We start from the raw sequence: 16,037 nt of genomic DNA on the forward strand, positions 1-16,037 counted from the left end.
AATGAACGATGGGAGGGATGTGAGGAGTTGTAAAGGAGATGTCCAATCAAGGTACATAACGTGACATGTAGAGTGGGAAAAAATCACATGTTGAGGAGGTGTAAGAGTGTGACAGGAAGTAAAAACAGTGAGATAAAGATGGACAAGAGAGGACAAGATTTACCAGAAAAGGGTGTGATTGTGTTTCAACATTGAAAAATAGAAAGAACCGGTTGGAATGAGAACATGTAAAGGCGATGGCAGAAGCAAAGTAAGGAGGAATTAGAAAATAAAAGACAAGTGATAAGGGATTGGAAGAACCACACAGGAAGAGAGACAGAGAGAGGAGAGAGAGAGCCAAATGAGTTACGAAGTTGATGCATGACGTACACCGATAAAAATGGCAGTACAGGAAAGGGGACACAGGGAAAGAAGGGATGAAGGAGGAATTAAAATTCTTGAGGTCAAAGGATCCTGATCCTCTCGGGATGAAAAGCAAGGGGTGTTTGTCGGGTGACAGATGTCAGGAAAAGTCAGGAAGTCAAGTGAGTCATTCTTTGCCAATGAGTACAAATTATGTTCAATAACGACTATGTTTCTATGTAAATGTGCGTGCTCGAGAAAATATCTTGGATTAAAGACGAAGAAGAACTCTCCGTTTATGGCTTTAAGAACATCTTAACAGCACATACTGTAGCATCAGCTTGTGACTAAGCACATGCAAAAAAAGTCAAGCCACATAGAGCTCAGCGCCAAATTTAAAAAGCAAGATAAAAGTGCATCTTTATTGCCTGGCATGAAATCCAAACCTCTGTCAAGTTCACCAACCAAAAAGTCTAACCCAAACCCACTGTAGCAATGAGCTGCTGCATGGGAGGACAGTCCTGGGTTGGAGCTTTTGATGAGTGATTAGGTCAAAGTTTGGTTTTGCCAATCTTTTCTTACCTACATTGGCGCAGAATAACAGCAATGCAAATACTAGTTTCCTTATTAGTATATATCAAGGTCTGTTTGCAAGCCTTCACTCCCAGTCTTGTTCACTGACGTCTGTGTAGGAGCAGTGGGAAGAGAAAACAATTGGGTTATTGTGCCAATAGACAACTATGAGGACTCTATTCATAATGGTGCTTAATGTATCCAAGAGCTACTGCAAGATGATTAAAATATAGAAGCATTTTGAAAGCTGAATTCACAGTTTTACCATCAGACCTGTGTAGAAACCTCTTGAAATAATTGCACTTGATTTATCTTGCCCGGCACATTTGCTGTGTGGTGTCTAGACATAATTACAGAAACTCTATTTCACGGAAACTGTAAAACGAGTGCAGAAAAAGATCTTATGTGAAGTATGTGCAGTAATTTAACTCAGGTTTGTTCTTTATCAAACATTGGAAAAATATGTATGCCATCAAATACCACTTTAATGCTTACATATATGAAGTATGAGATACTGTAACATGGATGGAATGAAGAGCTGTAGAGGGGAAAGACAGGAAGGAGGAGAGATAGTTTGGTCTGCATCCAGTAGAGAAAATGAATCAAAATCAAATTATCACTGGATAAGCTGTATCTGATGGGTGTGTCCATTGTGAGTGGAAGATGTTTCCACTTCACTTAAAGAAAAAGTGAAAAGCAGAAAGAAAAAAAAAAAAAAAGTTACCCCAAAATCTGATGTGAATTAGCACAAGCCTTTTCTCTTCTCAATCAGAACCAAAATGAATGAAAACATTTTCAGTTGCTAACTGGTGCTATGAACAGCTATCTACTGTGGTACAGACAGTTACAGGATGCCAGTAACATGACTCCACTGACACTTGTTTTATTACTCTCCAACACAACCAACAGTGTCATTTAATATCCATGTGTAGACCATTACACATGTCTATTAAACTCAGAAATCAAGCAGCTGAACAAAGACATGGCAAAAATGTTTACTGACATCCTTTTTATTTTTTAAACTTACCAAACTTGCTTCACTCTCTGTGGACTGTAGTGTTTGATTACTTGATGCATTCAAATTACAGCTGGGTATGAGTGTTTTTTATGCTAATGGAAACTGCGGTACTGGAGACAGGAACACAGAACACTTGGTGGAGTACTGAAATGTTAGGTGTATGTTAGGTAGAGAATTGCACACACAGGTTCTTACCCATCTCCTCCAATCTCCAATCAGTTTTGATATCTAGAGCAAACTGTGAACTCTTCCTCATCTCCACATTTGAAATAAAAACCTGCTGTGTGTGTAATTTTAAAAAGGATTTACAATTAAAAATGAAAAAGAAACCCCTGAAAGATTTAAGATGACTAGCTTGCCAGGTGAAGAGCTCCTAAGTCTGATGCAAAAACAAAAAGTCAACATAGTACGCATGTCACACATCATCAGACGCACATTAACACCCGACCTCTGCCACCATTCAACCAAATAATGTGCCCAGGTGCCAAACACATACACGAACAGATAAATATCAGAGACACAGACTCACTTAAACACACAGAAAACACACGAAAAACATGTGCACATTAATCAGTGTTCTTCGGGGAAGGACTGGGTCAGATACGGAGATTTCCCATAATTCCCGTAGTTTATCTGAGGACGTGCTGGGGAGGGATGAAAAACTGAATGGAAATGTGAGTTCAAGTGTGTAGGAAAACACAGCGGTAAGATAATATGGTGTATTTGAGGCAAAAAAAAATCTACAATAAAAGAGAATTCACACAATATTCCAATGACTTTCGGACAGATTTATCACCAAGAAGGGTAATGCCTTAAAACCTGAAGGTTTGGGCTTGTGTTCAACTTGGAAACAGGCCAAAAATGTGACATTTAACATCTTATTTCTTGCTCACAAATCCAGGCTGAAGTCTGTGGAACCATAAAACATGTTTGTGTGTATTCTGTTTTAATTTTAATTATTTTTTTTTTGCTAATTTGCTTGGCAGAAAATAACAATTTTGGAATCAAAATTGTCTAAAAGTAATTTCTAGCATCTATTTATGAATCGCATAATTCCTGACTTTACTTGAGTGACTACATTTGCAAATGCCAACATCTGAAAATAGTGGACCTTAACAATCAATGGTATCCACTAATTAATAAGTAATTCTCTGCATTTCAGCGATCTACCCAATGCAAAGAGTTACAGGAAGGTCTCCGTATATGACTTCAAAATCATTTGCAAATAATAATGTTGGCACATATGTCTGTGGTTTGCTGGTTATGACTGCATTGTGTGTATGAATAAGCAATGGTATTTTCATTAGTAGAGGGCTGCAACAGTCACACACAAAGATTTTGAAAAGACATTAGAAAGCTCTAAGCTAGTGTAGAACTTCTGTATATTTCTGCCAAGGCATGTAATGTGCTCATCTGTCAACGTACAGTGAAAAATCTATCTAATTCATCTCACATAATTCAAATAAACTCCCTACTTGAGGTATGTCATAGAACGTTTCCAGAGTTAGCAGTGGATACAAGAAGACATGCTTTTGTGTTGTGAGGGTGACAATAAAAGCGTAGCAGGTTGCCACCTCTTCCTGCCTGACAGAACAAAGAAAATGTCACTTTTCTGTGTGGTGATGGAGAAGGAAGCTTACAACGCCAGTCACAGCACTTTGAATAAATTACAAATTTTTGTCATTCGTCAGAGAGGAAGCGACTTTAAAGTGCATCATAAAATAGAAATAAATAAATAAATAAATAACAAATAATTTTTTTTCAGCCTAAATAAGAAAGTGGGGCAGCAACAGAGAAAAAGATCCCATCCATACTTTAGTATAAATAAAAATTAAACACAAATTAAACATGTTTCTCAGATCTCATTCTTTTTTTTTAAGAGTGGGAATATCATGCAGTATTAGCAGAAACCAGGCTTTGCTTGCTAACTAGCTAACTAGCTAACTAGCTGACTAGCTAACTAGCTGACTAGCTAACTAGCTGCGAGCATATTTTGCCAGTTGGCTAAGTTAGTTAACACCTCGGGTACAATTGTATTTCTGCCCATATTCACCAGTTTTCCTCATGTAATCACAACAGATGTTTAGTCAAAGTGAGAAAATGCTAAAAACATAAGAGTTAATGGTTGGAACAGTGCGGACCAGCTGCTGAACTGACGATCAGGAGTCAATTAAGTTAACTAACCTGCAAAGCAACCTGCTAACAAAGTCATGGTGGAAGCTGGATTAACTATGAAAATGAACAGAGATGCGAAGTAGGAGACAAAGACAGAGTCTTTATTTACCTTGAATCAATGAAACTCAGCCTTTACTGTTTTTTTAATTTTGCCAAGTGATAAAACTCTCTATTTGAAACGAATGTTCAACCCACAGTTTTATTCAACTACAGGAGATTTTTCTCTTTCTCTAGTACATCAGTCACCTCGGGTAAGAAGCGTTCACAAGTCGGCCTGGTGCTGTGTACAGTTTACTGATAGAGCATTACATGATTTATGGGTGCTACAGTTCAGACATATTTCAGATGAACAATCCTTGCTGCCAAGTTGCTTTGTGCAACTTTAAATTATTGAAATGCTTTGTTGTCACTCTTTCAACACACAGGTATGCCCCAGGTAAACCACGAGCCTTCTGTCCAAACACTCTGTGAAACACCTCTTTTTTTCCTGGAAGATCAATGGAAAAGTAAAGTGGGCCTGTCAGTGTGTTGGCTTGCAGTGAGTTCACAGGGTGCTTCATATGGACAGGGACGCACATAGAGAACAGTAGAAGTGGAAAAGAGGCAGCAGGTTATGGATGGAGAGTGAGAGTTTGCCGGTTTGTTTATTACCTGGATACTCGGGGTGGGACAGGCGCGAGACGGGGCTGCACTAGGATGGACTGACGCCTCCCCTAAGAGAAATCACCGTATCTCATCAACATAGGAGGAGAGGAGAGGAGAGGAGAGGAGAGGAGAGGAGAGGATGGGAGAGGATGGGAGAGGAGGGGAGAGGAGAGGAGAGGAGAGGAGGGTTGAAAGGCAGGAGGCAGGAGGAGGAAGCTGACAGCAAAAGAAGGAGGGAAGGCTTGTGTGCAGTGGGCAGGATTCAGAAGGGCGGTGAAGGTTGAGGAAAACAACAGCCACCCAACAGCACTTACACAATGCACAACAAAAAGTGAACAGAAAACAGAAAAAGGACACAAATATACATAAAAATGCTCACTAACACACTTGTACATACGTGTACATAATGGCAACCATACACACACACAACATTATCAGACAACCCAACAGCCTGAAAGCATTAAAGCAGCGTGCCATGCTGTGTATCATTAACACAAATCATGCTTATAGGACAAGAAAGAAAAAAGGCGTTAATCGTGCTCTCCAAACGACATCTGCATCTGAAAGCAGCTGATTAATTAATCCAATGCACTTTGGAAAGCTGAATCTTGCATGTTTCCTGCTTCAGAAAGGTAAAAAGACAGCGTCAAGGACATGCTTATACCAAACATGCAATCATCTACTCTATAAAGATAAATATATACACATTTGGAAAACCCAGAATCATATTAACATCAACACACTTTATCCAAAAAGAAGAGAGAAGAGAAACAACGAAGAACAGGATTTTTCTACTGAAACACACACTCAGCCTCACACACTCAAAAATGACCATCATTCAAGAAGTTGCAACAATGCCTACGGATAAATATGTGTAAATATGAATGAAATATTGATGATCAATGCAACAAAGAGAACTACGTTTCCTCATTAAATACACCTCACTGATAGATTCAAAATCAAAAAAATCTTAAGTAAGGCTCGAGAAATGATCCGTTTACCAGTTAAATACTTAAAAACTGATGATAAGCGTTTCACGTCTTACAACTGATAATGTGCAGTAAATGCCAGATACTGTAAAAATAAAAGAACTGGCACTGTTTAAAATGGCTCTTCAATATTAATTTATAATGTATCAACTGAGTTTGTTTAATTATTTGTCAAGGTTATTGCGTCAAATAAAATATATAAAAACCCTTTAGAAATACTTATTTTGTCACTGTAATAATTTGATGTAATTTATTTAGTGGATTAACATGTTTTTAAACCTTTTTCCAGGACACTTTTCCTACCAAACACAGGCTTTCTGCAGTGACTTAATTCAACTTTTAAAGACCTTACAAAGGAATTTAATTCAATCAATGGATGATGGAAACCCAGTAGGGACAAAGCAACCTACAATCAATTATTAAGTGCTTGAATTTATTGACATCTATATTACATTTTTTGTCAGTACTTCCCAGGTGCATATAATAATAATAATTTGTGATGTACACACGGGGTTATAATGTGCAGTTATTGGTGACTTGTGATTTTGGGGGATGAAGTTAATGGTACAGTGTTTGTTATTTAGCCTACCCTCAGTAGATAGCAAATACCACACTACCGCACCTAGTTACTTTATTTGGCTGTTATTAGTATCATCAGTTGCTGAAGTTTCTTGGATAATAACACATACAGACTGAAATCTTAAACTATCTTGTGGGAAGTTAACTCCTTTTTGCTGCGTATGTTTATTGGGTAGGTGTGAGGCGCTGCTGTGGGAAGGATTATGGCATCCTGCACCTGTGTTATTATGTGAGGCCTAATTAAATGTGGTGGTGTTGTTTTGGAAGTTGGTAGCCTTGGCCCCAGGAAACAATGGCACGACGCCTCTCCTCTCTCACTCCCTGTTCATTTACTTTGCGCTCTCTCAGCTGCTGTTTGTGCACCGGCCTCACCCATTAAAGCTGAGTGTCATCACACTGGACTGAACTGTCTGCTTGTCTTAGGTGCAGTGGTGATGAAACAAGAGCCCGGAGCTCAAACACAAAACTAATCAGTAACTCCTGATGAAAGAGTCCTACATAAATACTCACTCAAAGCACTGGCTAGTTTAGCTTCAAGCACAATGAGCTGCATGTAGATTAAAGCAGTATTTCAACATAATCGTATTTTCCTTATCTCGTTACATACCCAGCAGATACCTCAACAACGATTGGACGGATTATCTCACATTGGTGACCTCCTGACTTCTAGTACAGCGCCACCAGCAGGTAGAAACTGTCACTGGTAGAGCGGTACAACCCTTTGACGCTCTTCTCAGCAGTTCAGGCTTCACGGGTTTACAAGCTTGTTAAAGTATTAACTACTCTCTATTTTTTTGGATTCTAAAAACTGAACATGTCTTCTTTTTTTTTCATACACATAAATATGAAAAAACTTGTCTAGACGTCCAATTAATTATTTTACTTAATACAACCATAGAATCATAGTCACGTCGTCAAGCTGGGCAATATGACATTAGAAATCTATTTCATGATTATTTCAAACTTTTACCTCAATTACAATGAATGACTGATTGCTTTGGTTTGTTGTTTACTTTTTTTGAGCTCTTCACTTTCGGAAATGTGATTGTGTTCAAAGTGATGAAACAAATTGGAGCCAAAATGTTCCCAAACGATTGTTCAGGTAGGAGCTGCTCGGGTTGTGGCTCGGTGTTTGCGCTCGTGTCATCTCATCAGTATCGGCAGCTTCGCTTTGAGTGAACGTGGACTTACGTTAGTTGGACAGGAGTTGGGGGAAAGTTCATGATCGCACCCGTTGGGGAAGGTATTAACCGAATTAACCGACAAGAGCAAGACTAAGTCGGTGAGAGGTTCTTAATGTCGGTTTCGATACCTTTTCGGTTAATTTCCCAGCCCTACGTGTAGGTCTATCGAACCTGATGCATCAGTTTGAATCATGACGTACGTACCAGAGGATGGAGCCTAAATACAAAACAGTATTTGACAGCGTCGATATGTAATAAAATAAAGCATCAACTTGTTTCCAAACTGAAAGAAAAATCTTAAATTATAGAACCTGGAGGAAGATAAAATCAAGATTATATAAACGACAAATGCGTCTCATGTTTCTTATATGCATGGACTACAGTATGTGTGCTGCTTTTTGGCAATTAGATGTTGTAATGTAACGGTATTGCAACGTTGTCCTACAGCGTTATCCCAAATATTATTTTTGTGACACAGAATGAAAACAGAATAATAATATTGAATCTGCTTGAACATGTTCAGCACCAGAAAAAAAAGCTGCCTCACCAGAATGATCATGAGTCAACATGATTCACTGGGCGTCTGAAAGTCCTGAATATTTTCTTTTAATGTTTAAAGTTTCTCTGGGTTTTATTTGTTTATTTATTTTTCTAAGCTGCAAACTTAAATTGCACCGTGCCCACACTTTTATAACACTTACTTCATCATCCTACGCTGCAAAGTGCAAACTTTACCCACCTGGCATGACAGGAAACACAGAGGAGCTGTGACCACGTTCTGATTAACTGATTACTTGATTGAGATAAAATTAATTGGTAATTATTTTGAAAATCGATTAGTTATTGGGGTCAGTTTTAAAAGAAAAAATGCAAAGTTTAGGATGAATTTTAGGTTACATTATTAGTAAACTGATGACCTTTCAGTTTTGGTCAGTTGGTCACATAAAACTGTTTTAATGGTTTATAGACCAAAAATTAATAAAAAAAAATACTGAAAGACATATTGATAATGAAAATAATTAGTTACATTGTTACCCTGAACAGAAGCCTGATACCTTCTGTAATACTGAGGACTTGTGTTCATATTATTAATATTAAATACAATATATATTTATAGCACAACCTCGTGGAGCTGTCTCCGGATATATCATTGTCACATTAGTTGTAATAATGAGCATCAGTGTGATGCACTCAAGCTTCTGTCAGCTTTTTCCTCTTGGCATGTTTCATTATTTTTTCCCTCCCTGCTGCTTTTGATGGTTAACTAGAAATCTACCATGAGGCTATTCTTTGATTTTTCATGCAATTAATTGATGGGAATTCATAAGTATGACCAAATGCAAGAAGGAATATTTGAAGTGGGGCTACTGTATGAGCGCTTTCATAAGGAAATGATCTTTTTGAAGGCTAGGATTAGCATTAACTGTCAAATGAACTCACAGCAACGGATTTATGAGAAACCCTGTATGTTTCATTTAAAAATAATAGCAGCTGCACGGTATGGTTTGGCTCTAATGATGTAGCATTAGCAGCAGTAAACTTCATATAAAAATGAGCAACTAATAAATCCTGAACTTGACTGAAAATCATGATGTTTTTAAGGTTTCTATAGCAACAAAATAATCCATTTTGTCCGTACATCCACGGCTACATCCCAAACAGGAGCAGCTAATTGTTAATTCTGTGTACTTTCACCAAACGTTTGCCAAAATGTAAACAAATACAAATCCTTACTATTTACGTCCCTAAAGCACCATGGGAAACGGATTCTTGAAAAGGGGCCATAATGAAAAATCTCCACCTTTTACATTAGCATAGAGAGTATTAGTAGTAGATAAATTTATATATGTATAGATGTAATCATAGATGTATCTGATGGATGAAAAACCCGCCCCATTGGGTGGATTTGAATATCAAAATTAGCCCCAACATCCAATAATGGAGCATATGTTATCCTCAAATGGGCCATTCTGAATAATGAGTACTTTTACTCTTGGTACTTTAAGTGCTTTTGTAAAAGATGTGAAAACTTTTTCTACCATAGCTGGTGATTATCATCAACCACCGAAAAAAGAGGATTACTTCAGTTTGAATTGAGCGTCAGGGTCGTAATAAAAATAAACTGATGTGAGCGGAGTCCCATTACCTCTTTCATTCTTACCATTTTTCCTCAAACACAAATATATATATGTTCACACGCACACATACACTATATTTACAGCATGACTCATGCTTTAAGGTGGGCTAGTTAAATTTGACAGGATAAGAGAGGGGGCAGGTTGCGAGCATGAAATGAAGAGCACTGAGGAAAAGAAGACACAGCACCACCATCACCACCACACAGCATACTGTAAAGTAATATTTGGGGCTCAGCTGTTCAATAAGCTGAGTGTAAGTCTGGTTCTACATCATGTGTGGAAAAGGTTTAAAGGGATTTTAACCCCGACATGCTTGGCAGAAACAACTACAGAACTGGCAACACCATCACAAACCCAGCTAGAGTCAGACATCTCGATAGCTCGAGCTGAAGAATGCAAAACAACGACACTCTGTGATCTCCAAAGCTCCCAGGTAGGTTGGCAGACAGATGGCAGTCAAACCCAAACACAGGGACAGGTCAGGGACAGGGCAAGACAATTAGAGGGACCACATACACACAGCAGACAAAATCATAACAGTAGCAGGGGAAGAAAGAGGGGCGGGGGGGGGGGGGGGGACTCGACGAGAGAAGAAATAGTCTCACAGACCTGATCAGCGAAAATCCTGGTTTTTGGCTCAATCATGGGTCCTCCCCTTAACTCATCCTCCACAGCCATGAGTCTTGGAAGCAGAGAGAGAGAGGGAGAGAGAGAGAGGGGAGGGGGGAAGGAGGGGGAGGGGAGGGGAGGGGGGGAGTGACAGAAAGAGAGGGAGTATTATGAATTCAAGATGATACTTATACAAGAAGTTGAGCAGATGCATCTCCAACATCTGGCTCAACAACTCAGTGACGAGCTGCTGGTTACCTGTATCTTAAATCTGAATCCCAAATCTGACGAGCAGCTCAATCTTTTAAGCCCATGCAAATGTTGAGCAGCAGTAACCAAAGCCATGCTTTATGAGGCACTGCCAATTTTCACTGGTGGTTTCTTTTTCTTTTTTTTTTTTTCTTCTCGCCGCAATGGGACTCATCAAAGCCCTTTTTTCCCAATTTAAGGTGTTTTCAAAGCGCAAATTACGGCCAACTGTGGACAATTACTCCAAGTTATCTGAAGTGAATGGTTCAGTAACAGATCCCGATCATCCCCAGGGAATTGCCCATCTTATGTAACGTGGACTGACCAAGCCACTGGTGGAAAATCCTTTGACTAATCATTTCAAAGACTCCGCTCACAGATATGAGCGAGCTTACTGCTGCAGTTTTCATGAGCCAGCGGACAGCGCAGGTTTCCCAGCTCTCATGATTATCCAAGTGCCAGGGATTTACTCCAGATAGGGTCATTCAAGGATATTTCTCACACAGGGTTATCTTGCAGTTACGCAGCCAACTGGCTAAACTGTGAGTATTATAATGGTGGTGATCGATGCCAAATAGAAGTTAGTGTGAATAAAAAAAAAGACATCTTCTTCACATGAAAGATTTCATTGCATCACTTTCATGACTTTCAATCTGTTTTACAAGGTTTTCACTTGACATTTTACCGCAGCAGAATAAACATCCTTGCAATTTGTTGACATGAAATAAGCTTCCTGGAATATTATCCCTTTATAATCGTGCATGAAGGAGTAACTTTACAACTTTATGTCAGTTTGTCTTGGTAAAATGACTGAAAGGCTTGTCACTCATGTGTTCATTAAGCCAATCAAATAGTTGACAGGAACATTGAATTGCCACCACGCAGAATAAATATAACACATATCAAGTCATAGTGTGTCACTCAAAGCTATTTTTCAGCACATTCATATCTTTTTATTCAGAACACAGAGAGGCACATGTTCGACAATAAAGAACGAAAATCCACAGGTGAAGTTTCAAACATAAGTGTTTGGATGTTTTATTCCATAAATAATGTACAGTGTTGAGAGTTATTTTACAAAAGAAGAGAATAGGAAAAAGAAAAGAATCAATCATAAGCACAGACAGAAATATTAGCACTGTCCCAGAAAACAATGGAATGTAACATGGGCATACAGCATTAAGATTTTGACATGACTTCAAAAGGCAGACAATGATTCATGTGGGTGATATGTTACAAAAAGAAAAAGAAAAGAAATAAAAGTTAAGCTTTTTATATCCAGTTGTACTTCAAGTAGTGTGCTTTTGAGGTCAAGTCGTACATGTAGTCAAAACAATGTGTGTATCTACCAACATGAGGTCACAATGTCTGAATATTTTGCTACAGAGAAAAAAGGCAAGAGACAAAGGTGTCAAATAGGATGTAGAGTTAATGTAAAGTCAACGGAAAGAAACAACAGACCTGGATCAAACAGCAGCTGCAAATACTTTCTTTTCTTTGCCATCACAGCACGTGTGTCTGATTGAAAACTTACCTCTCAGCATCGGACTGGTGTCGATGCGGGCGACCCCCACCCATCTGGTCAAAACAAACTAAGAATTATTTGCAACTATTTGACACAGGTCTGTACAAAGTGAATATAAACCCTTGGCTGTTGCTACAAGCCATGTCAATCACACACACATCAAGCCAAAACTCATCACCACTATGAATTCATTTGCAAGATTTAAACATAAGTTTTGCCGTAGTACAATCTATACAGCCTATCAATATATTCTTGCTACAAAAGAGAGGCAGATATACTGACACCAGAGTATTATCTATATCTCTGGAGAGGGAAAAAAGAAAAATAATAAGATGGTTGCCCTTTTAATGGTAATATTTAAATCATACTGTAACTGCATAAGTTAAATGACAAAACTGTCTAACTTTCTTAAACAACTACTCTGATCACCATGTCACTGGACACCACCAATGACGGACTGCAGGTCAAAGTCATACCAAGCATATACAGCAAAATCATACAGATATAAGATAATCTTTTTCGCTTTAATTAATAAATAATATCCATTGCAGTCTTTCATTTAAAATGCAGATAAATTCACAAACACCGTACAGATAAGCCAAAAACAAGTAGAGAACTTAAGAACACACTTCAGGACATACTGTTGTCAAAGAGTCACGTCATTGTTGTCATGTTGTCTCTGTGGTATTTTGCACTTTACAGTATTCCAGGTCTTTATTTTCTCTGTTTAGATACTGTGGATGGCACCTGGTAAAAGATTTTGGCAGGAAGTTACTGTTTCTTTATGTACACAAAATGCATACAATATACGTCATCAGGATCCTGCATGTGCACTCGCACACACAGCACATGTAGACATATTGTATCTATTATTGCGCTTCTCCTGCTAAAACGTTAGCTATTGCCAAGTAAAAATAGTTATAATCTCACTCTCAATAGAATTCATATATATTTTATATATTATTATTGTTATGGCTCTTGCATCACAGACTTTAATATGCTATGGATTATAGTTAAAAATAAATTATTACTATGATAGGTACAATTAAGACCATACATTTTTTTCCCCCTACTGCACAACTCGCTGCATCTCTCAAATGTATATCAGTCCACAGCAAACAGCTTGGGGAAGATAAATAGTTTCATTCATATTTATAATTACCAAAATGCATTAAAATATTTTGACAAAAAAAAAAAAAAGAAAAAGAAAAGGAGAGCCCGTAGCCAACTAATGGGATCATTACCCTAAAGAAAATATAGATAAAAGTGCTACAGGTAAAGTGGACTCAGTGTTTTCAGTGGATTTAACCTAGCATGACTTCAAACTCAATATTTGGCTTTGGTTTAAATTAGATTGTTGAGAACAAAAAGTGTATCTGGTCCAGTGACAGATATTGGATTTGCTCTGAGCTTAAAGTAAAAGTTTATGCACAGAACATTAAGGCTTCTCTGAAAGAAAAATCTCTGAAACTTGAAACACAACGCTAAGTGTTTTTGTTCTGCAGATGAAGAGATTTTTTCAAGCCGACACAGGAGCCGTGAATTCAAGACCGCTCCTTTTTGCAGAACCTGAGCTTGCATTTGCATCCAAATAATGGATCTGAATGTGAAAATTTAACATAAAATTCAATTTAAGATGAAAGAAACATAAGGCTATGGTTACACTTGTCATTTCACTAAGATTTTTGGAGTCCAATCGATCCAATATGATGGCCTGAGACCACATATCTTGGCATCCACACTCTCTGCACTGCATCGCTCTTATGTGCATTAAGATTCAAACACGTCCAGATGATGCACAAGTCTTGATATGAATTCGATGACATGGTCTGGCTCAGTAAATTGTGAGTAAAATTGACTCGGAAGCATCCAGATCTGCTACTTAATTCATCCTTGTGTGGTCAAATGATAAAAGTCACACAAGTTACAAGTGTAAGCCTTGGAAATATCAGTTTCCAGCACAAGATGCTTTATGTGTGAAGCAGATTCGCTGTGTTCGCTTTAAGCTCGTGCTCCAGGGGAGCGGTATTCAATGGTTAAGTGCTCTGATATAGTTTCTCTATTAGGTGGCATATTTCCTCTACGCCTTTATGCTTGAATCTTCATCTTTCACAGACTGATTGAAGCTTTGTCTGTGACTTTCTCCCCTCTTCGTATTACACCATCGCATCGTATGTGTGTACAAAAAAAGGAGAGAGGTTTTGGTCCCCATGTTCACTATGTAGAAAGATACATCAGCTGTCCGTCAGTGATCGTGGTTTACCTTGATTTAAAATGGAAGAGCTTATATTAAACCATGGTCTTCCGTAGTCCTGTGCCTGAAGGTCCAAAACAATACTTAGTGTTGCTTTAAAAAGTGCAGACATGTTTCTGAAGTTATCAAATTTTCAATCCTCTTGTGCTTTTACAGTGCAATCTCATGGGAGAGTCAACTGAAAATTAAGCTAAGTGGAATCATCTCAAATGACCCCGAGATCCAGTTAAAAGCCAGAGCTGTGTTCATAAAAATGGCTGATGATTAGTGCAGCAGCACAAGGACACGGGAAGGTGTTTAACGATGGTTTTATATACAAGGTTAGGCGGTTAAAGATGATTTCCCATAAAAGACGAGCAGGACTGTCTCTGTCTTCATTCCATGTCTTCTTTCCTGGAGTGGATTAGAAGTGGCAATATTCTCTGTCACAGATATCCACCCTTCAGTTGCAGACCACAGACTATTATACGATACGTGAACAAGAACATATTGTACTCTTTTCCTGACAGAGTCTTTTAACTGAACTCTTTCCACAATAAAAGAAATAAATAAATAAAAAATAAAACTACATTTGGGCAGCAATGCTAATGTGCACTCAACTTAAAATCCTCCAGAAGTCCTCACAGCATAGCAAACATTTGGTTTTCGTGCCTGAATACAAGTGAGATACAATCAATATTTCACTCTTTTCCCAACAACTACTTAATTATTGTGGTCGATCAATAAAAACTAAAGACTGCACTCAAAAACTGCACCATTACAATTTCACACAAGCACTCGATAAATTAGGACTCAACTGGAGTTCTCCGCAGTCACCCGAATATGACGCTCTTGAATAACGAGTGATCATGTTGTGAGGTTATGATAGCAGATTTACTACAACAAGTGCTCAGAGGACAATCAAAGACTCCTTTGTCCACTTTAACTCAGTTGAAAAGAACCAGCGGTCAAGGGAACATGCCTTGCATGCTTATCAAAGAGGATATAGATCTCCGTCCTCCATATTACAGTCTCTCATTTAATTTGTCACTCATTACATGTCTGCAGCTTTGGCTTTCAATATATAGCTCTCTGCCTTGTTCCCAGGGCTGTAGTACTTAATGAAACTGAAACCAGCCTCCTACACTGCAATATTCTTTGCAAGATAACAACCTCTGGTAAATAGAGTCTTATTCCAATATGCAATATATGTATTTTTGGAAAGAACTGATTCAAGCTCATGTTTAAATCTTGTTAAATAGAATCCAATATACTGAAGTTGTACTGTGTCAAGCAAAGACTTCTGCTTCTGCTGACTCCTCAGAAGTATAATACATTTTAATGAATGCTAGCAATCTTAATCTGAGAGAATATGTCACGTTTTCCACATACTTTGGAGGAAAACTCATTTCATCTATTCACCAAAGGCAGCATAATAAACAAAAATAAAGTCAATGTGGCCGCCCATGGCCTCCCTATAAAACACCACGTCTTAGCTGTCTTTTGCCCTCCAGCCCAACAACAGCCTCCATTTACCTGCTAATTATTCCTTTAATTTGGGAGTCTTTCTCCAGTTGCTGTTGCCGTAGCCTCCGCTCACTGTCCTCAAGTCGATTCTGGTACTGTAGGAGGATCTTATTGGTCTGCTGCTCCTGTGTGAGGAGCCTCCGCTCGTACTCCTCCAGCTTTTTATGGGACATCACCAGGCGCTCCTTCAGGGAGTTGATCTCCTCCTCGTACTCCCGTACCTGAGGCAGAGATAGAGAGACAGGTTAGAT

At 38.5% G+C, this 16,037-nt stretch overlaps 1 protein-coding gene across 10 annotated transcripts in view; it reads right to left on the reverse strand.

Moving 5' to 3' along the window:
• syngap1b (synaptic Ras GTPase activating protein 1b) overlaps positions 1-16,037 on the reverse strand; it is a 138,071-nt gene that overhangs the window by 5,755 nt on the left and 116,279 nt on the right. For 7 of the 10 annotated variants that reach the window (XM_056380916.1, XM_056380923.1, XM_056380918.1 and 4 more), the window contains 2 exons: positions 15,796-16,007; positions 10,253-10,325 (listed from right to left, as the gene is read on the reverse strand). In XM_056380916.1, coding sequence (XP_056236891.1) covers positions 10,253-10,325; positions 15,796-16,007 — 285 coding nt within the window. Of the gene's footprint in view, positions 1-4,759; positions 4,822-10,252; positions 10,326-11,509; positions 14,674-15,795; positions 16,008-16,037 lie in introns of those variants that run through there. The other 3 variants (XM_056380919.1, XM_056380920.1, XM_056380924.1) reach the window with 2 other exon arrangements.

This window comes from Seriola aureovittata, chromosome 7 (assembly GCF_021018895.1).
Source record: "Seriola aureovittata isolate HTS-2021-v1 ecotype China chromosome 7, ASM2101889v1, whole genome shotgun sequence".
In the NCBI taxonomy this organism is placed as follows: domain Eukaryota; kingdom Metazoa; phylum Chordata; class Actinopteri; order Carangiformes; family Carangidae; genus Seriola; species Seriola aureovittata.